This window comes from Colossoma macropomum, unplaced genomic scaffold (genome assembly GCF_904425465.1).
Source record: "Colossoma macropomum unplaced genomic scaffold, Colossoma_macropomum, whole genome shotgun sequence".
Lineage (NCBI taxonomy): Eukaryota > Metazoa > Chordata > Actinopteri > Characiformes > Serrasalmidae > Colossoma > Colossoma macropomum.
In genome coordinates, this window is record NW_023495335.1 from 74,377 (window position 1) to 100,944 (window position 26,568).

General features: G+C 37.1%; 1 protein-coding gene across 1 annotated transcript; it reads right to left on the bottom strand.

Moving 5' to 3' along the window:
- Positions 1 to 1,774: 1,774 nt before the first annotated feature.
- Positions 1,775 to 26,275, bottom strand: LOC118801816 (E3 ubiquitin-protein ligase rnf213-alpha-like). The gene is made up of 15 exons (XM_036562190.1): positions 26,083 to 26,275; positions 25,524 to 25,628; positions 25,246 to 25,399; positions 24,203 to 24,385; positions 23,986 to 24,108; positions 23,363 to 23,901; positions 22,061 to 22,226; positions 15,575 to 15,792; positions 14,272 to 14,412; positions 9,801 to 9,944; positions 8,219 to 9,707; positions 7,839 to 8,032; positions 7,456 to 7,611; positions 2,237 to 5,740; positions 1,775 to 1,982 (listed from the first exon to the last, which is right to left on the bottom strand). Exons 2-15 carry the CDS (start codon positions 25,626 to 25,628, stop codon positions 1,842 to 1,844), a joined length of 7,257 nt encoding a protein of 2,418 aa, XP_036418083.1. The 5' UTR covers positions 26,083 to 26,275; the 3' UTR covers positions 1,775 to 1,841.
- Between the last annotated feature and the right edge of the window lie 293 nt (positions 26,276 to 26,568).

Sequence of the window (26,568 nt, forward strand, 5' to 3'; positions counted from 1 at the left end):
TGAAAGCATTTCCTTTACAAGCAAACAAACAAACAAACAAACAAACACATCAATAAAACTGTATAGTTTTTTTCCATTTTTCTGTAGTCATTAGTACTTTCATTACACATGCTTGAAACCAGACAGGTTGGTTTGTGCCTCCCACAGCGGAGTCACTTTCTTCTCCAATAATTTAAATGCCCTTAAATTAAAGCTGAAAGTCTACACTAGGTCATTTATATTATTTAATTTCAACTTCAATGCACTGTGATAGACAGCTAAAATAACAATAACTTTGTCAACATCCAAATATTTAGGGACCTGACCATAGTTAGATAGCTTATCTGGTTGATTTTGTGTTTTGTGTGAATAAACAGGGCTCTCAGTCTCCATACCTGCTCCCGGTGTCCTCAGTTCTTGCAAAGAATGTTACAGTAATGCTATATTAAAGTCTATTTTTACTTGTTACAAGAACAGAGCTAATCCTAATGAATGCTCTATTAAATAAACTGTCACAATGCAATATGCTGAATGCTGAAGTTTCTTCTTTGCCAGCTTCTCGTTCGTAGTTCCGGTTCCCACTTAAATAGTGCAGCAGTTAACTGGTGCCAGATTGTAACTGCTGCACTATTTAAGGTGGAACACACACACACACACACACACACATTATTTAAGCTGCTTATGGTTCTGGTTTGTGGGGAGTGCTGGAGCTTATCCCAGTGGTCATTGGCCAGAAGGCAGGAAACACCTTGGACAGGTCACCTGTCCATCACAAGGCCTAAGATGGAAAAGACTATTTAAATAAGAAACTGTCAATTAGAAAGCCAATAGCCTCATGTAACCATGGTGGTACGTGTGTTTGTGACTAACACAAGTATGAATTCAGCTAGGTTGCCAGTAACTTTGGTCAAACTTGGGGTAACACTAACTTAAAATGCTATGAAGCTTTTTCGGTTTTAGAAAAGATAGACACCTGTCATCTAAGCACACTGTCGTGATAGTAGTGTCATCCTACATTGCTTCTGTAATGTTGGCGTTTCATTATTGCATATAGTTATTGCCAAATAAGAGTGAAGTACCAGACTATGGAAGCATATCAGTATCAAACTTAAAAGGAAAATTAAATATGCAAAATGGCAATGTGTGAATTTTCCACCAATACATGCAAGTTTGGACTAAAAATGAAAAGGAAAATTCATTCATTCATAAATTAATTTATGTTTGCCATTTGGTGCACTTATATTGACATTTACAGAGAATGTGATGCTTCATGAGTAGCTTTATTGAAATTAAAATGCATTTCTAGAACTGCATATCGATGCCTTATGTGATTATGCAACAAGGGTGTCGAGGCTGTAACAGATGTATTCTGCACTGCATGAGTCGATGGAAACAGCCTGTTTGCCTGAACAGAGTGGTGGAATCTTTGGAAATAGCGAGCTGCAGCTGTCTGTACTTTTAACCAGCGAAAAATAAACAGGAAAATGACCAGGAATTATGTATAACTTTTTAATTAAATGTAAAACCAAACATTATGATTTTACAAATATTTACTGCTTTCTGGAGGCCTGTCTGCATAGTTGGTCTACTGAAGCCCCACTGTAGGCACACACTTTCTGAATGCATACAGAAGCAGTGTGGGTCTGCACAGCATGTCTGCTCCTTACACAGAAACCTCACTCTCACCAAACTAATGTGATGCTTCGCTGCATGCATGAGTCACGTTTGTTTGGCTAGAGAGAGTTAAACTATATGACTGAGTGCATCTCATTGCGTACTCATTGTGTCATCCACATTTCAAGCAATCCAGTAAACACCTTCACAAATTATGGATTTCACAAAGGGTAAAATAAAATAAAGCTTTACCTCACTGCTTCACAAAATGCCTGCTCTGTTAGGAATTCTCGAATCTGAAGAAGGTGGGATTGCTCTTTGGAGATGTTTAATTCTTCATTTATGAATTTTAAATTTCTCTGATTCAGAAGCAGAGAATATGTAGACACCTGCAACACATAAAAACAGAAAAGAATCTGATGATTCTGCACTTTGTAATACCATGGTATGCTGTTGATCTAATAGCTCTCAAAATGACTTAGTAGTTAACTTTAAAACGGCTTTAAAAATAGCTTACTATTACTTTACTCTCCACTTTTTTCTGAAAACAATTTTTTTTACCATGCTTTATGTTCCTATACTGTATAACCTAGTTATAGATTTGAACACATGTTGACTGAATTAACTGGCAATATTTAAATACCTCAAGGCACATCCTTTTGTCATTGTTACTCCTGTACTTCTTTATTACATCCATCAGATTGGTGTGAGTCTGTTGGTTGAAATAAATGTTCTGAATCTCTGTATTCCTTCTCACTCGTATTACCGAGTCTAGTGTTGCACATTGCACCAACTTCTCTCTGCACTGGTTGAGAACGTCATCATTCCGGTTTGCATCCCAGTCCTCCAAAAGAATTTCAGGGCAACACTGCAACAACACTGACGCACATGAATCCTGTGTGAATCCAATGAGGGCGTCACACTTCTCTTGTGTGTTGCCTGAAAAAATCTCTTCAGTCTGCTTTTCTAATTCAGTCCGCAGCTGCTCTGCATGTTCTGGAAGAATTGTGTTAAATTCCAAGCAGTGCTTCTCAAGTCTGCTGAGGAGAGGTGCTGGAAACTGCGCATACACAACATTTTTCTCCTCAATGACAATAAGTCGAAAACCCTCATTGACTTTGCACTTCACGCGATGGGCACCAAGCCCCAGGTCCACATAAACACTCCCACCTAATTTGACGTAACACTGATTCAAGGCATCATAGAGGCTCTCATAGAGACTCTGTATGTTTAGCAACACGACTGACCTTCCAGTCTCCATGCAAGTCTTTACTCTGTTCACTGTGCGACAGACCTGAGAATACTCTTGGTCAAGAGGGAATCCTGAGCCAAAGATGACCTCTGTGCTATCATCAGCGATGATTCCCAACCTCAGCAGAATGGAAAGTGCAGCGTTGTTACTCGACAGAAGCAGAAGATAACGTGATTCAAGACCAGTGCTCTTCTCTGTTTCCAAATTCTCCCTCACCAGGTCAATTGTTCTGGCTGGTTTGACCTTAACCTTGAACTCTTTAGAAAATATTTCAAGGCTGTTGACTGAATCCAAGACGCCGAAGTTTCTTTGGACAGCTCTTGCCAGATCATCAGTGGAGGGTTCAGAACGTTGAGCATAGGTAGCAATCACTTTGAATAAATTGTAGTAGTCCCTGAGTCCGTAAAACTCACTGCCCTGGTTCTGTTTGTGAAGTACTTCTGAGTATACCTGGGTGAGTTTGTGAATGTTTTCTTCGATTTTTGTATTGAATGTCTCAGCAACAGAACATATTTCTTTAGCAGTTTTTTCAAGTTCTTTTTCTGCTGGTGAAGCACGAAGCAGAAGAATGCCACGGTTCATTTTAGCAGGATCCAGTGACCAGTTGGACAGTCCAATAAAACCAACTTTCTTAAACTCCTCAGGCTCTTCATCATCAATACAGCCACATTCAAGAAGAGGATGCAGTGTTTTCAGGGGCATCTTGGGTGAGTCTTCTGCTAGCCCTATTTCATCCAGTACTACCACTGAGACATATTCATCCAAATTTTTGTTCAACTGAAGCTGCGCACATTGCTTGAAAGTGGAAATTATACCTTCAGATGTTGAATGAGCACTACACTGAAATGACAGAAGCTGTGCTTGTTTGTAGCTTTTAAAGAGCTCACTACGTGAAGACTTCCCTTGTAGAGCATCTGCAGCCACAGTTTTGGACAATGACTTAGAACTTCCAGGTTTTCCCACAAGAAAGAGAGGCAGTCGTAAATTCATGCAGACAATCATCATGAATACATTCTCCTTTAGGGCATCATTTCTTGCTGTTGCAGGTGGAATGTCCACATTGTCAACAAAGACTTCTTGACAAAAGTCTATTTCATCACATATTTCAACGGCAGACAGGGAAAGAGCTTTAGCAACCTTTTCTATGTATTTCATGCGTTGTTCAAGGGAAGCACTGTAGCAAACTCCAATGGCAAGGATCAGTGATCGAATTAAGTCATCAATGCTTCTTCTCTGAATTGAACCATTAGTCATTTTCTTCTGATCAACAAGAGGAAACAGTGTCTCTTTCTGATGATAAAACCACATGACTGTTTTCAGACATCGTTCAATGTCTCTGAGGCTTACCATTCTGCACTCATTACTCTCAGCTGCCATGTATGTCTGAGATGTACTGATCACGTCTGTAAACAACAACTGGTGTTGTTCATTAAGATTTTGTGTTTTGAAGAATGTTTCAACCATCTTGGTGATGTAAAGGTTTTGAGCACCTTCATTTAGCTTTCCAAAGTCCCATACAAGAGCTGAAAGGCTTGGTGGTAATGGCTGTACTCTGTAGACAAGCTGCCGCATTGGAATCCGTCCAAATTTTTCAGATGCATCTTCAGCACGAACGCTGTATCCTAACCCCGCTTTCTCAAGCTGCTTTATTGCACTCTTTGTGTGCTTCTTGTAGGGATTACAGGCAGCAACAAATTTAAGGTCTGGAGCATCAATTTGTCCTCCATTGACTGCCCTGTCGCACATCACCTCTTTGATAGCATACAAAGCCTCTGTTGTATTTGCCTCATCAAAGAAGAGAACGGTATACATGCCAAGATCACTGTTTATTTTGGATATGTCAATTGCTTGCTTGACCTTCTGGTAGATCATGTGAGATGTTGTGCCCCCATGAACTCTAACCACCATCAGATTTGTTTTGTCATCATCTCTCTTCAGTAGATCACACATAAACTTCACAAGTCGTGTCTTTCCACATCCAGTTTCACCCATTATCACCACAGGTATGTTACACTGAAATCTTAGGTGAATGGCAAGGATTTTCAGCACATTGTCTAAAGTCAGCTCATATGTGCTGTCCGGGTCTTTCTGCTCGACTCCCAGCACTCTGCACAAAATTTCAAGTTGTTCGCAACGATTAAGTGTTTTGAAGTCGACATTCATTGGCACCCTTTGTTCTATTAACTGGCGAAAGAGCAATGAGGTTATAACATCACGCTCAATTATTTTGCCAGTTCTGACATCAATGGCATTCCGATATTTAATGTGGAACCCCAAGAAAGTCATGGACACATTATCAGAATTGAACATGATATAAGGGTGTGCCTCTTGTTCCCAGTGTTTTCTCATCTGAAATTCGCTCAAAACATCATTTGCTTCTTCTTCTCTCTCAATATCATTTTTTCTCTCACAGCTTTCATCAGAAGTCACCAGTGACGGCATGGTAAAGTCTCTGGACATGGTAATCATAAATTTCACAACAAAGTGTCTGAAGCCAGTTAAGTCATTGCGCAAAATATTACTGCAGAACACCGATTCTTCACATCGTTTCAGCTGCATGTTAAGAAAATGTGTGTAGTTGCAAAGTTCTGCCCATGATGGGTTACGGATTTTACAGTAACGGAAAATGCATTCCAACCATTCCTCTGGAGAATCAATGCTTTTTTGTCTGTCAAATGTGAGCTCCTCAAGATTGTTTTCTTGAAAATGTTTGAGGTATTGGTAGGTCCTCTGAAATTCCTCACTTGTGAACTTTGAGTCATCCATTAACTGAAATTCACAAGGTTTATCACTGTTGTTGAGGTCCACTTGTAAATGTTTCAGAGTTTCCTCAGGGGAAAAGCATCTGACAGTTGTGAACATTTGTAACAGACTGTCTTCTAGGTCTGTGGAAATCTAGGAAGAGAAAAAAAATGAAATCAAGATGCTACATGTGGTTTATGTATTTCAGTTTGTCATGTAAAGACTGCTTATGCCTGACTCTTAAGCTTGGTCTTCTGATCTTGTACATCAGCAGTACAAAGATGTAACTGAGGTACAAGGTGATCTACCAATTCACACAATATAAACTAATTAAAATTTTACACCTGGATAAAAAACGACTATACTAATGAAGCAGAGGCACAGTCTAGTTTATGTAAAAGATTTTGCAGAATTCATGGTCATTAACAGTAAACCTTACAAGATTATCCATGCTCAAGAGATTAGGAAAATATTAGACTGCTGAATATATGTATTACAACAACTATAAATTTCTCTTTTTCTTAGAACCAAATCATTGCTTCTTTATATCCATCTATAATTGTTATGCATCTTTTCCTTTCATTTGTTCCTTTGTGTTCTGATTTGACTTGATGTTACCCTAAGTTTATTCAATTAATCATTTAACTATTTATTTATGTTTATTTTCAGTTTATTCTCTCTGTGTGTCTCTCTCTCTTTCTCTCTCTCTCTCTCTCTCTCTCTCTCTCTCTCTTGTTTGTTCTCTCTTGCATCTCAGTTTTCACTGATTACTGAAAAAGCCTACACTACTCATATGTTATAAAAGTCTGTCTCTACCAGCTAAAGGGGAGGTAGGCAGCTGATACAGTTCATATGCCACAAAATACAGCCAAATGTATGTTGATTTCTTTATTACGTTATGGTGATACTATGCCATCAATATGCTAGTTAACAGTACGCTTTCTTGTGCTCCTTGTAGCATGTTATGAGTTGGTAACACAAAACTTTAATTTCTCATCTAATCGATAAAGTAGCCAACTATGGAGCATGCAGTCTAAACTGAGGTGCCCTTGGAACTACACTAAAGCTGAGTAGACTACCACATTGTTGGATCAACGCTACTTCTACATTAAACCTCATAAATGGATAGAGAAAACTACCAAGGTCCAGACCTCATTGTCCTCCTAGATAGTTACGACCATAGGCACATCCAGGGCCTGGCATCGGTCCCAAAGTTTTATTACATACTTCTGCACCCTAAGAATAGCTCAGTATGCATTGAATTCCTTATAGTAACTGAATAAAATGTCTTAGTATGTAATAAATCTGGGATTTTAAGGGTTAATTCAGAATCAATTGCTGGCTTTGGTTTTGTGAAGTCATAAATGGGGATTTTGACTAATTGGTATGTGTGAGATTTTATTTGACTAGGCAGTTTTTCAAGTAAAGCTAATTTCTCTAGATTATATATTTCTCAGTTATTATTACAATTTCTCTTTAGTCAACATCTGGTACATTTTAGTTGCACTGTTCTGTACTTAAAGGCACTGTTACTACCCATATATGTGATTCTGTACTGGGGATTAAACTTTTTGGTTTGCCATCATTTCAGTGTGAATTTAGCATTATGTTTCTGGTGATTGACCAATAGCTTTACAAGTTTAAGTCAAAGTCCATCTTGCATGCGCAGCATGTTTAAAATCAACCCACACATTTTCAATTATGTTCAGAGTCAGAAAACTGTGAGGGTCTTTCCAAAAGCTTCAGCTAATAACAAGCTACAACACCTGCACACTATTATATAACAACACCAGCTACCCCTAATGCACTCTACTACTGCAAAGGCACCTTAACTACCATAGTTGAGAGACTCTTTTCATCTTCCATACCTCAGAATTTTCTCTGTCACACTGTCTGAGTTTTCTCTCTGTGTACTCGACCAAGTAAATATGGGTGTCTTTGCATTTCCAAATGAAACCGTCCAAGCTTTGGAAACATCTTAGCACAAAGAGCTGAACTAGGAATGTGTACAGCCCTTTGCATACCTGCAATAAAAAGGAAAAACATTTGAGATGCTATTTTTTTAAAGTACCACCATTTAATCAAGTCTAAAAGTATGTGGGGTTTTTCATGAATAAACCCAACTGGTTATGAAATGTTGGGTGATGGTTCTGATTATTGCAGGTGTTACATATATATGAGAATCAAATTTAAACAATTTTAGCACATAAAACAAAAAGGCATTCTGAATAAAAGTGAAAGTGACGCTAACCACAGGTGGTACATCAAAATGGAAAATCCTGGGGATGTTGTCATTTGGCTTGTCTTCGTACTCCTTCAGTTTGTCATAAATGAATCCTGGCTTTATCTCACTATCAGTAATGCTGATGGTTTTGTGGGTAAATCCTTGGCTGGTAAGCTTCTCCTTTGATCTTGTGATTAGATTTTTCACAAAAAGTGTTTTTCCTGTTAGTCAGATAAGAATGTTAGTGCCATCGGCCATTTTGATCAAAAGTACAGTTCTGTTAAGACCAGATGATCGGCTAAGAGTTTGTGAGCAAAAATATATTCAAATCAAAATTTAAATATCACATACTGTACACTGTACTGTAATAATTTCAACAAATACATTATGTGAGAATTGTCACTTACCCATGCCTGCTCTAGCAGAAGTGATCATCTTTATACTCTGACGGAATTCTTCTTGGATGATGGTGGCTGGGAATGCAGCTTGAATGGAGAGCTTGTGCTTCATTTTCAAGAGCTGATGAATTTCCTTGTAATCTTTGGCCAGCAGAGTTTTTCTGTATTCATCAAAAGCAGTTAGAACATAGCTGTGATGTGCCTTGGCATTGCAGAATATTACAAAATTGTATTCTTTCGCCTCTGTTACATTCTGACTCTGTGATAGGCGGCAAAAATTGGATTCTAGAACTCTAGTTACTTCAGGCTTCAGGTTTTCAGCATTTAGGAGAGAATATATCTTCTCATGTGTGCTTCCAGGCTGTACAGCTCTTCTAATGACCAGCTCCACCTCTTCTGCTGTTGTTTCAGGAGTGCAAATCAAAATCTCATCATAAGTTGGAAGAGGCTGTTCTTTATTAAGGTACAAAGAGAGACACTGAGGCAGCATTTCAGTGGCATTACAAGAGACAAGGTTGGGTTTCCCTCTCTCCAGGAAGCGTGGCAGTTTCCTCTGTACTGGGACTTCGTTTTTTGCCAACTGATTCAGAGTTTCCCCCAAAAGATCCAGACCCACATATTTGTCTGAAACTAGTCCTGATAATTTCCCACAGTAGGTCTCCCATAGTATTATCATCTTCTCTTGGCAGGAAGTGAGGTTTTCAAACATCTTCTTCATTTCTTCTGCTGACATTGCAAAGGCAGGTTTCATCTGTTCTGGTACATGACCACCGGTAAATTTCATCTGACTCTGAAGAACACTTTCTCGTTCCTCGTCATATTTCACACTCCATTCCTCAACCCATGCATCATCATTGCTGTTTTCATAAACACAGTCCATCACTGCATCTTCGTCTACATCTGAATTTTCTGATCCAGCGCCAGAACTTTTGCAGAACATCACTGCTGCTTTAGCAGATGCCTCTGAGTACCCAGCGTCCACAGCATATTCAATAAGTTCTGGAAAATGAACTAGGTAATCCTTAACCTGAGGTGACTGCAGATCCAAGCTGTCTCTATTCTGAACTGGGCTTTGGAGTGCTGCTTTAAAGGCATTCAGCAAATCAGTCGTGGTTACGTTGTCTTTTATGAAAGACAACATATTGAGTATACTAGAAGAGACCTGTTCACTCTTCTGCATGTCAGCCATACAACAACACAGTCTTGAAAGCTGTTTGGCAGTGAAATAATTCAGATAGTAATATTCATCTCTGTGTTGTGTGGTGTAGTTTACCCACTTCTCCAAACAGTCCTGCATACTTTTACAAATGCCCTTTAACTCTACCAGTAGGCTTTGATTTCCACTGATCATCAATCCAGCGATACCAAAGTCAACATGCACAGACACTCGGCGACTCCCTTCACAAAAGCCAGTAAGAGACCAATTTGCAAACAGAATGTGGCCTGCTTCTCTGAGCTTAATCAGCAACTGTCCAGCATGGAGTACCTGCTCCAAAACCTGAGGTGAGAGGAAATGCATAACAATATTTTTTGTAAATAAGCATGTTCGTTGAACATTGACATGAGCTTAAATGTAAAACTAAGCTCTTACTTCCACAAATTGAGAAACTGTTTTGTTGCGTCCTTTTCGATCAGTTGCAGAGATCAGCATGAGTTTGTTTTGAAGATCTTGAAGTTGAGAGAGTCTGAATGTCTTCTCTTTTATTTCTAGATATATGCAGTCTTCCATTTTCATCTGGAATGCAAGTTTGAAAGTGAAATTAAAAACATGTATATTTAAATCACTCCTTGAATTAACTTTGATAATCCTGAAAAGTACAGTGTCTGTAATCTGTTTTTAGGTGCTATTTTATGTCATAATTAGCACAGGTATTGCTCCCAGACTTTAATGAGCTGTATTGTCAGTAGAATTGGGTGTGTGGTATTTTACCACAAAAAAACATGATTCTGTAAGGTTGAATCAATATTTTTTCCTACCCTCCCTTCACATTGAAAAAAATATCCTGTCCACTGACTTGAAAATGCTTACGAGCATGCCTGCACATAGGGAACCTAAAATATGTTATAAAATATGATGTCAAATGTCTCAAGAAGTGCAAGTGTTGAAGTGTTGTGCAAAATATTCAATAAAGAGCATGAAGAGGGTATGATGACTTGTTGCAAATGCAACAATTATGTCTAAAAGTGTTATTTAAACAAGGAATAAATAGGGAGGACAGCAGAATATCTTCAACCCAGATGTGCATGCAGATGTGGGCTACTCCTGGCAAAGATATGGCACTGCTGGCTCATGGTCGGCACCAGCAAACTGCATGTGAGCCAGAAGTAGCCCACATTAATAAAGCTTATCTGGCCTACATGTGCCAAAACAGATCTGGGCCATTTCGGGCAGAAATATGGCAGTGCTGCCTACTGTTGACACAGGCAAACTGCAGGTGAACCAAATTTGGCCCACATATTTAAAAAAAAGAAGGCTTATAAATAGGAGCACCAGAGTGGTCCAAAACGTTAAGCCTTTTCCCCGTCATCAGGAAATTATGAGACCAAATCTGCTCAACACCATAGCCATCTGCAGCTGGCAGTCAAAGAGGGGGAAGCACATGTTATCTTCCACTCCCTAAGCCTAGTGTCACCGTACAACAATGGAAGTCCCACTTAACAGGGAAGTTGTTGTAATGGCCTGTTTTTCAACTAGTGATTTAGAGAGGGCATATAAAATTTACCTTCAGCAAATTATCTTAAAAACATAAGAAAAGTATGACAAAGTGGTATTTTTTAAGACTAAATGGAAGATCCTCAGTCTTCTGGTTTTTTTTTCTCCCATTATCTGTGTTTGTCTTGTCTTCCAACATTGCATCTCTTCTTGTCATCTTTTCGGTACTCATCCCTGTCACTATTTTTTGTTTCTGTCTCAATTTATACTTTATGTCACAGTTCCAGTTTCTGTCCTGGTCCCAAGCCCTGTCCCTTTGCTTGTCCAGTTCCCTGTCTTGTCTCTGCCCCCTCTCATCTCCTAGCCATGTCTTGTTAATGTTTTTATTGTTATTGTTCCTTTCCAGGTGTTTCTAGTGTAGTTTTGTGAACGAGTAACTCCTGTTTTAGTGTTCTTTGGTCTTTGATTTTGATTTTGATTTTTTTTGCATGGGGGTCCATGCATCCTACCTTCAACAGCTCTTATGCATTTTACATAATATTATACACATACAACTGTCTTCAATTTTTCAAATCTACAAGGAGTCGTTTGCTGGACTTGTAAATTCTAAATTCTCCATAAATTTCCAGTGAGAAGCCTGTCTTTTTGTTCTGTTGAAATGTACATTTTCTCACCTTTCTTGGCTAAAGAAATTAAATTCTCCTTTAATATCTCAGTACATCATTCTAATCATGTTTGATACATCACTCAAATCATGTTTCCCTTAATGATGTGTAATGCCCAATATGCACACCAGTGATGACAAAAGAACACAAAAGAACACAGACAAATATCTAAGGAACTGCAGGCATCGCTCACCTCAGATAAGGTCAGTGCTCATGTTTTCGCCATTAGAAAGAGATGGCAAAAATGTGAGTGTTGCAAGTCAAAAGTCATTGCCAACCAAAAGAAATATAAAGGTTCACTTAAAATCTCCAAGCCCTTGGGAATAATATGTATGTCAAAGAACTGAAACTAAATATGTAATGTATAACCTCTTTGGATTCCAGGTATATTTCATACTAAGGTTATTTTTCAGTAACTACAGGTACTACAGTGCAAAATATGGAGCTATTCTTAGGTTATAGAATTGCATAATAAAACTTTGGGCCTGCTAGCAAGCCCAAGTTAAATCATTACTTTATTCCTTGTGCTGACTCACTGTAAATTAGAATTATGTTCAGGTTTTATTATATTAATTCTAATGGGCATCAGAAATCATTTGGGTCTGAGACAGTTACTTGGGTGGTTGTTCATGCTGAGACAGACTTTAAGTTTAAACCTTTCCTGAGAGACATAATATCAAACTGAGACATAGAAAATATTTACTTGAACTTCTGTTACAAGCTTCAACAGTCCATATTTAAAGACCTGATTTTGCAAAATTACTTAATCATTTAACCGTTTAGATGTAAACAAAATTATTCAGAGTGGTTTGGTGAGAAATGTGCCTTTCTAGAGAAATTGAGTCAAAATAGTTCACAATTATAGTCCTAGGAACCAGACGTCCATATGTCTACACTACAAATATCACTATTTTATCTGCTACCTAAAATGACCAGTGAACCTACGTTTGTCTTAAACGTTTTATATGTCACACTGATAATGGTAAAATAGTGCTAAATTCAAAAAGATACATTTTGGGTACTATTTTTTCCTTACAAGGAAAAATCTGCTGCAGATGTTGTATCTGATTCAGTTCCCCCTCAAATTTACTTTCCCTTTGACAAATCAGGTCCTCAGGCACGTGCATTCACTTTACAGGTAACAACGCCAAGCAACACTGGAACTACGGAAAGCGAAAAGGTTCAAAATAGGTTTGTACAGCAGCTGTATTCACCCAATCTGTGACGAACAGTACAAAAAGTATTTATCAGTATGAGTATTTACTGTTAAATCAAACTGAAAATAATATTTATCACAGGATCTTAATTATGCCATGTTATCTTGGGTGAATTTATATTGAGTGAAAACATGCAGCTGTTCAATCTGTTCAGTGAATGTGCTGCGCCAGAGGACCTAAATTGTCAAAGGTAACGTGAATTTGAAGGGGAACTGATTCAGATACAACACCGGCATTAGCTGTGTTGAACAGCTGTGGCTACAGGTTAGTAACTACAAAAGCACTTTATATTAATAACTTAATGGTATGTAGCTTTTAGAGCCATTAAATGTGTCGGATGTCTGGTTCCTAGTACTATACTGGTGGACAATTCTGACTGTAAATTTCTCTGGAAAGGCACATTTTACACCAAATCACTCTGAATGATTTTGTTTGCATCTAAACCATTCAATGATTAAGTAATTTTGCAAAATTAGTGGAGTTCCCCTTTTAGCTAGTGCATGGTTTAAAAATACCACTGTCACGCCTCCCGTCAGCTCAGCAGAGACTAACGCCCCTCATTCTGTCCAGAACTCCAACTCCCATAATCCTCTGGGGAATTACATGACCACAGAATCTCAGCCATCTACCTATCCACGCTCCAGTTCACCTGATTATTGACTCTTGTCTCCTGTTCATGAGCCCATATCACCTGTTTGTTTTCATAGCCTCCTTGTGAAGTATTGTATCAGTCCCCTGTGCATTACCGAGCCTTTTGTTCCAGTGTTTGACTTCCTGGTTTGTTTTCTTGTTCATTTTTTCCTTTGCGATTTTAGCCTGACTCCTTTTTGACTCTGTTTTTCTCTTTCATGTTGTGACCTTTTGCTTGTGAGTTAACATACATTATTTTATCATCCCTGGGACTACAAGAGAGAATTGTCTGCATTAGTGCCTTGCAAGGTACCTTGGAGAGAGTGTTGGACAAGAAGATGCTTTTTTTAACTTACTAACTTAAGTAGCTACTGTTGCCAAGACAGCTAGCTAACCTGTTAAATGTTAGAGCTAGTTAGATAACTTTGTTAGTTTTAATTTGGTCAGATTATGAGATTTCTGAGACCCCCCAGTGCACCATCACTTCAAAGCCTGTATTTATATTTAAATCATGTTAAATAAAGAGTTTACATCCAACAAAATATCAATACATCTGTGTACCAAACTAGAATGAGAGTAAAAACAGGAAAAAGAGTTTGTGCCTAGCCAAATGAGTGAAGTATCACCAGAATTACACCACTAAACTGCACATGTACTGGCGTAACAATAGCCCCCATGGAGTTTTGAGTTCATAAATTGTGTGTGTGTGTGTGTGTGTGTGTGTGTGTATGAGAGAGAACTCAAATACCAGGTTATGTCATGAAATTTGTCAATATCATTTTGAAAGAACTGAGAACCTGAGGCAGTGAGGAAACTGGCCAAAATACCCTGTTAATTTGGTTCAAGGCAAATAATAAACAATATGTACATGACCTACATAAAAATGTCAGTACTCACAAGGCTTTGTGAGGATGGTTGCCTGATATAATAGACTCCACACTTGTTGATTTCATCAGCCTGTAGGAAAGATGATTTTGCAACTGATCCATGAGCAGTATAAGCTGTCTCCAGCCATTCCTTGTGCGTGCACGAATCTTTCTAGTATTACAAAAGGAAGGACAATGTGTTAAATGGACAAAGCTGACAGATGTGCAAAGTACAACCCCATTTCCAAAAAAGTTGGGACGCTGTGCAAAATGTAAATAAAAACAAAATGCAATGACGTGCTAATCATTAAAACCCTATATTTCATTGAAAATAGTACAAAGACAACAAAGGAAATGTTGAAACTGAGAAATTTTATTGTTTTATGAAAAATACTTGCTTATTTTTTAATTTGGTACTAACAACACGTTCCAAAAAAATTGGGACGGGGGGCAATTTGGGACAAAAGGCTGGTAAAGTTGTGTAATGCTAAAAAAATACCTGGTGGTTAATCGGCAAATGGTCAGTAATATGATTGGGTATACAAAGAGCATCTCAGAAGTAAAGATGAGGAGGGGTTCACCACTCTGTGAAAGACTGCACCATCAAATAGTGAAACAATTCAATAATAATGTTTCTCAATGTAAAATAGCAAAGGACTTTTTTCATCATCTACGGTACATAATAACATTAAAAGATTCAGAGAATCTGGAGAAATCTCTGTATGTAAGGGACATTAAAATCAGACATGATCCTGTAGTCACTGCATGGGCTCAGAAACACTTCTGAAAACCACTGTCTGTGAACACAGTTCATCACTGCATCCACAAATGCAAGTTAAAATTCTAAAATGCAAAGAAGAAACTGTACATAAACAGGATCCAGAAATGCTGCCACCTTCTCTGGGCCCGAGCTCATTTAAAATGGACTAAGGGGAAGGGGAAAAGTGTTCTGTGGTCCGACAAATCAACATTTAAAATTCTTTTTGGAAATCATGGACACTGGGGAAGGCCTTGTTTATTTCAGCAAGACGACATTCTGCATGTGTTACAACAGCATTGCTTTGTATTAAAAGAATCCGGGTGCTAAACTGGCTTGCCAGTTAGGTATTGCCAGTTAGGTATTGCCAGTTAGGTATTGAACAACTTATTTATGATGACATTCATCTGATCAAATACTGTATATTCCTATACATTCAATTTCATAACAAAAGCATTTTCCTCTTTTCAATTCAAAATGCAACGGTACCATTTTATGAACAGTGTTACTTAATGAGGTGAGTAGCTTAAAGCCAAAAAAAGCTTTAATTGCTGCAAAAAGGGGTTAAACAATTTACCAGTTTTTGTTGAAGATCACAGTCATTCTGGACTGGTTCCTTGAGCTTTTGGATTTTATCCATTAGGTTGTCAAAATCAGCTCCTTCTTCAAGCTCAAAAATTAAAGGAGTGCATGCAAAAACAGCATCCCTGAAGTATCTTACTTTGTCAAGGTCCATTGGATTTTCACCAGCAAATGCTGAGGCAAGTTCTACAAAGACATTGAGCTCTCTTTGGTCTAAAGAAGGAATAAGAAATTACTTTAGACAGTGGAATAATGTGCATTAGCTATTTTCAGTTTTTCATACACTGATACATTTTCTCTAATACAACACAAATTACATTGCAGCTACAATGATGCTAATATGATGCCAGTACTGTACAACTTCACATAAAATAAATCACCTGTAGATGATACTAAAATGAATAATCAAGAATGTTGTTATAATAAAATTAATATTCAGAATGAAATTATGATCAAATAAATTGCCAACTTGACAATGCCATAATTCAAAATAAACAATTAATTTTTTTTCAACAGTAATTAGAGCAGGTGTTATTTATTTTAAATTAATTTTATTTATCTTAAATATTTACTTTTTTTATCTGATAAATGTTAAATAAACAATGTTGAATATCCTTTGATGTCTATTTTTTTACATTTAACATCTAAATCTACATTGCATAAGTTATAAGTGAATAAAAGAATTTTAAAAATATTAACACAAATGCTGGCAAACGTTTAAATGGTATTTGCATATAATGATACCAAACCTAACTATGATGCCCATCTATTACGAGAACCATAATCAGCTTAGTCACCTGAAGATAAATGCTCTGATACCTGTAGTTAGAGCTCTTTGATCATTTTAAAAGTTTAATTTTAAAGTTACTGAGGCTGAATTGAAGCCATTACTGTATACGCAGAGAAAAGTTACACATGTTTAAAGACAGTTGGTTCTTTTGGTTCTGTTGGAGTAAAATCAGCTGTAAGGACAAAGTTATGGGAAGCAGCTGCAGGGCTGTTTTTATGAAGAAAGGTTAGTTTCTTCAAATTAGACATTCTCACTTGATAAAAGTGCCATATGATATAAATTAAATTCAGTTTAATTCGCATTTGTGCTGTCCTTTTTTCCCTGTGCACACGCCTGAGTTCACAGACCCATGTGCGACAACTGAGATTAAAAGCAAATAAAAGTAAACCAAAACAAAATGTTACCATTGCCTTAATTACTTAATTTGGCTTGAAAACACTGAACCTGGCAACCCAACCACACTGGACATCGATTATGCATCAGTTAAGCTTTTGTGGATACTCTGGTCTTTGGTTGTGCAAGTTTATTTGATGCAGATGTAAAATTTTGTAGTTAATGATCCTGTACTAAAATCATATTTATAAGACTGCTCTTATTATGTAATGCTGGTGAACCAATTAAAACAGAGTGCACTTTAGGGTTAGTGTAAGTAGCAGCCAGCTAATTTGAGCAAATTCACTGGTTGTTATTACTTTTAACAGGCTAGTGTGGCAGTTGGAGGTGGAGCTGCTGCTTGAGCCCCAGGCCATGTGCACAAGGCTCCTCCCCTGATTACAGACAAGTGGGACTGATTGGTAACACTTTCTTTGAAGGGTGTCTACATAACGCATTCATATCACCTTACATAAACACTTCATAACATGTTCATGAATGCTTAAATCAACATTCGTAAACTATACATGTTTTACATGATATTAATATGGACTACTATGTCATTTTACTGAAAGATGTTTTTCAAAATAAAAGTCCTCATTTTTTATTTTGAATAACTTTATTATTTTCAGTGAAACTCCTCATTTCTGGACTGCCAGCATAAAAATGACCTGGCTTTATCCCTTTGGACAGAAAGTGTTTTGATACTTTTTGCCTAGACTTTCAACTTTTTTTAATTTTTTTTTCTCAAGCATTTGTATTTTGCAATATGCTATTCTTTCTGCTTTTTACTCTATTCATATATAAAATGTACTGTTCATTCAACACTCTATACATAGTTGTGGAAAATGTTATTTAAACTAAGTTTAACTCTCTTGGGGTAAATGCTAACACTGTTATCCCAATTACTTTGGAGGTTTTATTTTTAGTGATGTTCTTCCTCACTTACGGTTTTGGAGAAGGCACAAGTATAACTGTGCATTAGTTATCCTGTGTAACTGAGGTTAAATGTGACAAGCACTGTTATCACAAGGAATGATTCCTTTTTTGGCATTACTTCAAAGTACAATTGAGTGGTGACTCTTTGACTTTCCTCACTCAGGGTGCTGATAATTTTGTAACAAATGTCCTTTATAAATTTGCCCTGCTTTGTCTTCACCATAAAAGTGATGGAAGCCACGTTATCCTCACTAAAGTACATGTTACATGAATGGATGGATCTTGAATGGAATGGATAAGTATTATGGGCCTGTTCCACCACCACACAAAGTTTGAGACTTTAAGATGATTGACTGTTCATAGCATATTTATGAGTAACTCACTGTCCATATAATAAAGTGACACGCAAGACAACATTCATAAGTGATTCATAGCATTTTTAAGAGATGTTTACAGACCATGTGTATAAATAGTGATAGTGATTTACAATTAAATATTTACAGTTATGTTCCCTACCTTTGCAGCAAGACCCAATGACAGTGAAAAGGAGTCAATAAACACCACAAGTAGGAAAGTCCTTTTTTTATTGGCAAGACTACTGTTCAGAACAGGCACTTAAACATGCTGCTCAAACTAAAATCAGGAAACTACAAACTCTTGTACTTGTGTCTTGGAACTGCAAAATAGGCAAAAATAAAATAATCCTCCTTTACGGTAAAATAAAGCTCTGCTGATCGTTCAACACAGTTTCAACAATAAACGGTCTTAAACACTGGAGTTACTATAGCCTATATCTGCTAATTTACCCTTTAACCCTGCAGGCGTGCAGACTGGTCACAGCAGGACAGTCAACAGTCTTGCCCAGCTAGCTAGTAAGTTAGCTAACAAAAAAGTGAAGGGAAAGATCTAAGATGAACATCGATCATTTGGATACGAATGGACTTATTTGAATTCATTATCACTCCAGTTGGTTTCCCGATATATTTAATCTGTAATGAGAAACTATCAAATACTGAAAAGTCGCGAGGCTGAAATCAGCTTCTCGTTCGCCAGCTTGTTTTTCGAATTTACCTGTTCCACCTTAAATGCTGCAGCAGTTACATTCTGGCAGCTCAGGCACCATTTAAGGTGGAACGGGTAAAAAACAAGAAGCTGGCGAACGGGAAGCGACTTCAGCCTCGTAAAGAACTGAGAGACATTTTACAAGAATTATTTTACTTTTTTACAAGATTATTTCACTTTTGGGGAAAGTTTTGTGGTGGAGATGCGAGAAATGCGGCTATAGCTGAGCTAAAGGTTAAAGCAGAGCAAAGTAAGTCTTTCCGTTTATATACTTTTAGCCTATATTAGCACATTAGCGCATACTGAGACACATTACAGCCAGGATAGTAAAATGATTTTTGTTGAGCATAGACCATGTCACTAGCCAAACATTAGCGAGTGTTTTAAGTGGACCTTGCGTTTGGGACTAGCTTGTTTCATGTATCACTCCACATCGCACTGCTGTGCGTCATAAGAAATGCTCATAGAGGCCTACTAACTACTTCAACTTGACTGGCACAGTTACAAAACAGTAAGCTAAGTTAAATCAGTATCAGTTATTTTAAGTTCGACAAAAAAAGAATGTTGTTAACAAGAGCCGCATAAGGTCTATTAATCTTTGGGGCTTAACTGAATGATGAAACTTAGCTAACTAGGTGACGTTAACATTAGCTTGATGCATTTTAATAGCTAATGTAAGGTAGCCTTAGCCTGCTAGCTAGTAAGCAAAGTTTCTTGGCTACAGTTACTGATAATAAGCAAAGTAGCTAATTTAACTGCTGTACGATCATACCTCTGCTTTGACAATCTAGCCCACTAACATAACGTTCATGCACTTTCAGTATAAATAGGCTTATCCTGTACGTGTAGAGTTCCACACATTTAACATTTAAAACAATTTCAGTCTAAGAAGAAAAGGAAAAAAGTGAAGGCAATACCCTTTAAGTAATGGCCACATGAGGTGGTGTTTTTATTTTCGTTTTAGAAAAGAACTTAAGATTTTATTGAACACATCTGTATTTTGCAGTTCCATGTAAAAAAAAGGACCTTCCTACTTGTGGTGTTTATTGACTCCTTTTCACAGTCATTGGGTCTTGCTGCAAATGTAGGGAAAATAATTGTAGATATTTAATTGTAAATCACTATCACTATTTATACACATGGTCTGTAAACATCTCTTAAAAATGCTATGAATCACTTATGAATGTTGTCTTGCGTGTCACTTTATTATATGGACAGTGAGTTACTCATAAATATGCTATGAACAGTCAATCATCTTAAAGTCTCAAACTTTGTGTGGTGGTGGAACAGGCCCATAATACTTATCCATTCCATTCAAGATCCATCCATTCATGTAACATGTACTTTAGTGAGGATAACATGGCTTCCATCACTTTTATGGTGAAGGCAAAGCAGGGCAAATTTATAAAGGACATTTCTTACAAAATTACCAGCACCCTGAGTGAGGAAAGTCAAAGAGCCACCACTCGATTGTACTTTGAAGTAATGCAAAAAAAGGAATCATTCCTTGTGATAACAGTGCTTGTCACATTTAACCTCAGTTACACAGGATAACTAAAGCACAGTTATACTTGTGCCTTCTCCAAAACCGTAAGTGAGGAAGAACATCACTAAAAATAAAACCTCCAAAGTAATTGGGATAACAGTGTTAGCATTTACCCCAAGAGAGTTAAACTTAGTTTAAGTAACATTTTCTACAACTATGTGTAGAGTGTTGATTTAACAGTACATTTTTAAAGAGGAATTAGAGTAAAAAGGAGAAAGAATAGCATATTGCAAAATACAAATGCTTGAGAAAATTTTTTTTTAAAAATTGGTAAATTGATATTGTAGTCCATATTAATATCATGTAAAACATGTATAATTTATGAATGTTGATTTAAGCATACATGAACATGTTATGAAGTGTTTATGTAACGTGATATGAATGCGTTATGTAGACACCCTTCAAATAAAGTTTTACTGACTGATTTAGGGAGGAACCAGGACACTTTAAAAACTGAGGCTGTCCAAGCCAGAAGGAGAGGACTTTGGAGAGAGAATGCTGGGAGGTGAGTACTCTGAGTAAACTCAAGTTGTAGTCTTAGCGGGCTGGATTTTCAGTTTAGGTTTTAGTTTTGTTCCTCATGTTTAAATAAAATCTAAGCTTTGCACCCACATTTGGCCTCTGAGTGTGTTCCTAGGATGTTCCTGTGTTCCCCAAGCTGACACCACAACTGGTGGAGAATGCAGGCACATCTGCTTGTGAGCAGGTCCACTGGCTGGGAGCTGAGGGAGTCCTGGGAGCACACTGGAGTAGCCAGTGTGGGTGCATTGTCTTCCAGTAGACTCCTTGTTTTTTTTTTTTTCATTGAAAAGTCACAAAGAAATGTCTAGAAGGACAAAACAACTGCAGCCCAGCTGGAATTCAAGGGTCTGTGAAAGTTGCAAAATTTAGAAAATATACTATAAAATTAAAAACTGCTGATCGAGCACATCTTACTAATAAAAAAAAGTTACAAACATATTAGAAAAAAAAACAACATAATGGAGCTAATATATTTCTAACTCTCCAGCAAGTTCTTATCCTCTATGCTGCTGTATGCTTAGGCCACAGACTGAAGCTGTTCTTTGCTGTGCATCAGTTTTGTATGATTCAAGAAGCCAGGGCATATCTTTTGGCCAAATCTGAAACTGTAAGTTCATTAATTATGGAAAATGCTGATCACCAATTTTTTAAAAATTAAAAATTTTTGCACAATTAAATCATTAAGATGTAAAGAAAATCATTTAGAGTGGTTTTGATGTGAAATGCCCTATTCTAGAGAAACCAGATGTCTGAACAGTTTAAAGCCTCTAAAAGCTCCCTCACGGAAAGTTACACAAAATGGTTACAAATACGCTGCCTGATACATTTTTTACAAAGTTTTGAGAAAATTTGGCCTGAAAGAAATTTTTAGAATCCATGGTGAAGAGGTACATTTTTCTCAGATTGTTTTGTTCAGATTTGCCACTATTTTAACAATATCATGTATATAAAAAATAAACATGTAGGTTCACTGGTGGTTTTGGAAAGTAAATAAAATGGCTACATTTGTGTTGTAGATTTCATGACTCCTGGTTCCTATCAGTGCCACTGTAAAGAAATCAGAATCAGTAGGTTTCTCAACAATGAACCATTTAACATCAAACCACTCTGAATGACTTTGTTTACATCTCAGAGATTGAATTATGCTGATAATTTGAAAAATTGGTAGAAATTCTCTTTAAGAGCTTGACAGCTTTAAAGTCTATAGTATTAAGGCACTATTGTAAAATATTAGAATAATATTATGTCACCTTTTAAAATAGATTTGATCCACTTGATGAAATTTTTTCTTGCACAATCTTTAAATTCTTCTATCAGGCAAAGAACACGGTCATCGATGTCTCTCAGTGTTTGGCCAATTAGCCCCATCTCTTCAGTGAAATCCTTCAGACATTTGGTTTTCAGAACATCTTTCTGCTGTAAAGGGTGGAACATATTGTGTCATTCACATTATAAGTAATAAATACATGAATATACAAATGTAAAGACAGTGGTAAGAGCATCGAGAGGTGTACAGGATATAGCATCATTCCTTGCTCCGCCCACATTTTCAAATTAAGGTGACACACTATACTGCAGTTCTATGCAAAATTTGGGTACAAATTAAATATTTTATTATATTTGAGGGAAAAGAAATTAATACAACCTCTGCAGCAAACTGTTTTAAAAATTTGTCTACACTGTTATTTCATATTTGATTAACTTATAAAATAGGGGAGAAATAGTAATTGTGGGGGCTCCCGGGTGGCGCAACCATCTAAGCGTTGGCCCTATCATCAGGAGATCGCGAGTTCGATCCCTGGTGATGCTACAGCCATCCGTATCCGGGAGTCCGAGAGCAATGGTAACAGGAGCGACAGGATGCAGGTGGCGGCCAGGGATGGAGCTGGGGTCAGGGCGACAGCCAGGGATGCAGCCAGGGTCAGTCGCAGAGGCCAGGGATGCAGCCTCGGTCAGTTGCAGAGGCCAGGATCACTGGCCCAGCAGTACATGCTAGCTGAGTGGGGCACTGGGAAGCCAGTTTATTAGAGTGTAGCGAACATGTAAAGCAACCTCCTGAGAGAAATGAGGCAACAGTGAGTTCGCTGAGTTTATTATCAGCCACCAGTGATGGCATTAGCCTTTAACAGTAGCATTAGCCACTAGCGTTAGCATCTGCAGCTAACAGTAACTTCAGCTGCTACAGTGAAGGTTTTCAGTAGCATTATCTGCCACAATAGCCTGTATCTGATGAGTTAAAGTACCAGGTTGTATATTCTCCCTGTGTCTGCAAGGGTTTCCTCCCACAGTCAAAATACATGCAGTCAGGCTGTTTGGACATGCTAAATTACCTCTAGGTGTGAGTGTGAGTGTATTTGTCTGTGTGTTTGCTCTGCAATGGACTGGCGACCTGTTCATAATGTTTCCTGCCGCCCGCCTGTTGACCACTAGGATAGGCTCCAGCACCCACCTCGACCCAGAAGGAAAAGCGTCATGGATAGTGTGTGTGTGTGTGTGTGTGTGTGTGTGTTCATCATATTGAGTGATCTTTTAAAATCTTGAAAAACACTTACTTGGATATCACAAAGAACATGAAAATCTCCTTTAAGGCTGAGTTCTTCTTTTAAAGAGTATATTCCCTGTGCCTGTTTTACCACACTACACAGCTCCCTGTAACGTTTAATACAGTCACAGACATCCTTAATCCATTTACTTTCGGTCTTGTCACTCAGATATTCTTGCATCACTCTCAGCTCTTCTTCAATCTGGTTCTCATGGCAGTCGGCAAGAACAGTTTCAAACTCATCCACATGCATAGACAGATCTTTAATCTCCTCACAGGACTTGATGAAATCTGCTAATGCAGGCTTGAATACTCTTTCATGTAGATCACATAAAGACATGGCCACAACATTATGAGACTGCCTGTCTTTTTCACTTGCTGACTTCCAGTGTTTTTTGAAAAATCTACTCTTGGAAGCAGTTTTGATGTTTTCGTACATCATGATATCAATACCCTTCCAGAGTTGGTCAAGTTGATTCAGTGAACGACTCTCATTAGACAAAAAAATTATGTGTGATATGTTCTCTCTTATTTGCTGTGTGATGACTGCTGAAAAGAAAGGAAAAAAGCATATCATGAGAGCAGAAAAAAGCAAGAAGAAGAGCAAAAAAGTCATTATTCAGCACATCTTACCAGATGTCTCTTGAGTAAGTTCAAGCAGTTGGAGCAGTGCTTTACTTTGTTCCTGTATATGTTCAAATTTCTCGACGTCATTTCTTAATTTTTCCAAGAGAGGTCTTAAGACAGTTTTGTCCTCTAATTTGAGAAAACAAGAACAGCAATCATAATGACATCTTACACTGAATTATTTGTTGTAAAATTTGAAATAATAATAGTAATTTGCCTCTACCTAAATGTAATTGGAGGATGTCAGTTAAATGCTCATTTTTCAAAAGATCCAGTGTCAATTTGGATGGTAGTTCATATAGATTCTGATGTAATTTTGACAACAGATTTTGTATATTTGTTAACAACATCTTGGCTTGTGCTGTGAGTTCATCCCTGTAGCTGGGCTTTTCCCTTTGAAGTGTACCTGCAAGATACAGAAGGAACAGTCATAGGTCATATATAACAAAGGTTCCATAATCAAATCTTGTTGGCATTCCACGCAAAATGCACAGGATTGTTTTTCTAAAAAACATGGCCAAAACATCATATTTAAAATACTGAGTAAGCATAGCGCACAAATCACTTTCAGGATTTTCTTACTATTTATTTAAATGAAAGGTTATAATTGCATTATTGCAAATATTGTGCTGACGGGTGTTAGTATCATGACTGATATGTTGAATGTTGCTGGTAATTGCTAAGAAGAGTTTTTTTTGGAGGAAATAAGATCTTCAACAAGGGGACGAGTCACATTATCAAATAGTCTTGATCATCAGCCTTATAAATAAACATTCAGAAAAACTAGACAGCCGAGCATTTTGCCAAAAACCACAAAATAGCTTAGACTAACAGTGTTGCTAGCTGACAACAGCAGAGCTAACAAAGATGGTTTGATTCAAAATCTCAATTTTAAAACATTTTGTGTGAATCTTCATAAGACAGTTCATTCATCTTATGAATATATGACAATTGCAATAAAATGAACAAATCATTATTGTGATGTTCACTCATATAGCAAAAGAGGTTATTGTTTGTTATTTAGACCACACTTTGTTCTATGTAAAGATATACAGGCTAATCGCAAAATAACATGATATCTAACCTTTCTGATGCATAAAAGTAAATATCATTGAATGCACTGACAAAAACTGAGCTAGGCACTACAAATTTTAGCATTAATATTCTGTAAAGCTTGGCCAACTTTATAATGGTAGTCATGTATTCGTCTACACAAAGAATGTATTTGCACCCAGAACTTGGATAGGTCAGATATTTCTAAATTACCAAGAACCCTGAGAAGTTCTAAAGAATGTGGGTTTGTGATAAGGTATTCCAAGTCTTTGGCTTCATCTTTTAAGTCTTTCCAGATGTCCCTGATGAGAGTGGATATGAACTGTGGATACTTCTTGCTTTTCATGATCATGTCAAGATGTCCAACCTTTAAAACAAAAAAGCACAGCATGAGTTCTTTCCGGTAAATGTTATTTATTCAGTAGTTACAGTGTACGCTAGAAAAATGTGTAATTTATTTATGCAAACAGAAAACAAAACAAACAACTCACTTTGTTCTTGACAGTCTCTAGAGCACATTTCATTAGGCATTCTTCAACTGTAAAGTTGGTCTCAGTGTACCTACAGAAGTATTCCATCTTTTGTTTTGGCTCCATCTGTTCAAATCGAAAAATTCATGGCAATGTGCGTGTTGAGCATATGGATAGTAAGAAGTAGAATATTTATAATCTGCTATTCAAAACAAAAAATTATAACCCACAAACTACATTCCAAATGTCATTTTCAGTTTATGTGTTGTCCCACAAAGTTCTTGCATGTTTCTCTTTCCCAACAACCTTTACCTCTAAATATTACATATAAACAATTATTTGCAGGAACTACAAGAATATACAAAGAATATTCAATAGAATGTCTAAAAAATAAGAATCTAATAAAACAATCTAAAAGGGATGTACACAATTTTAATTACAACTATGGACTCCAGAGCCTGAAATTCAAAGACCCTTTCCCTTAAACGTCAGAAACTTAAATGAATCAGATAAACCTCTATGATTGAAAAAAAAGAGCTAAGATAAATACATTTTTTTTTACTTTTCCTTGATTACTTGCCTTCTGTACACACTTAGTGAACAAGTCCTTCAAGGTTTCTTTCCACCTTTCTTGCCAAAGTGATGGTAACTCAATCTGGAAGACTTCAATAAAAAACTGAGGAAAAGATTGAATTGCAACAGTTTCAGCTTAAGCACAATAAGCATAGATATGAAATGACAAATATAAAAATTACACCTTTAATATCTACACTGTACACACAACCATAATACTACACACAAAAACCAATGGATTCACTGATTTCACCACTTAAACTACACTCTACAGATAATTCTAACACTACAAACAACACCAACCTATTGATTCACTAAATCCACCTCTTATAACAACAATCTATAGACATTGTACAGATAATTCCAATAAAATATATTTTAAAATAATCATAATTGTTTTAAATCAACCAATAAGTGTTTGAAAATAGCTCATATCCCATATTAAAGAAATTCATTAGACTTTTCAGTTAGGTATAGTTTTCTAAAAGTAAAA

Bases quoted from the DNA above. Each gene is read 5' to 3' on its own strand.
- LOC118801816 (XM_036562190.1), bottom strand. From the start codon at position 25,628: ATGGAGCCAAAACAAAAGATGGAATACTTCTGTAGGTACACTGAGACC. The intron at 15,793-22,060 runs GTGACATAATAT...TTCCTTCTTTAG, and splicing joins GATCAAATCTATTTTAAAAG to ACCAAAGAGAGCTCAATGTC. The intron at 14,413-15,574 runs GTAAATTGTTTA...TTGTAATACTAG, and splicing joins GTGATCTTCAACAAAAACTG to AAAGATTCGTGCACGCACAA.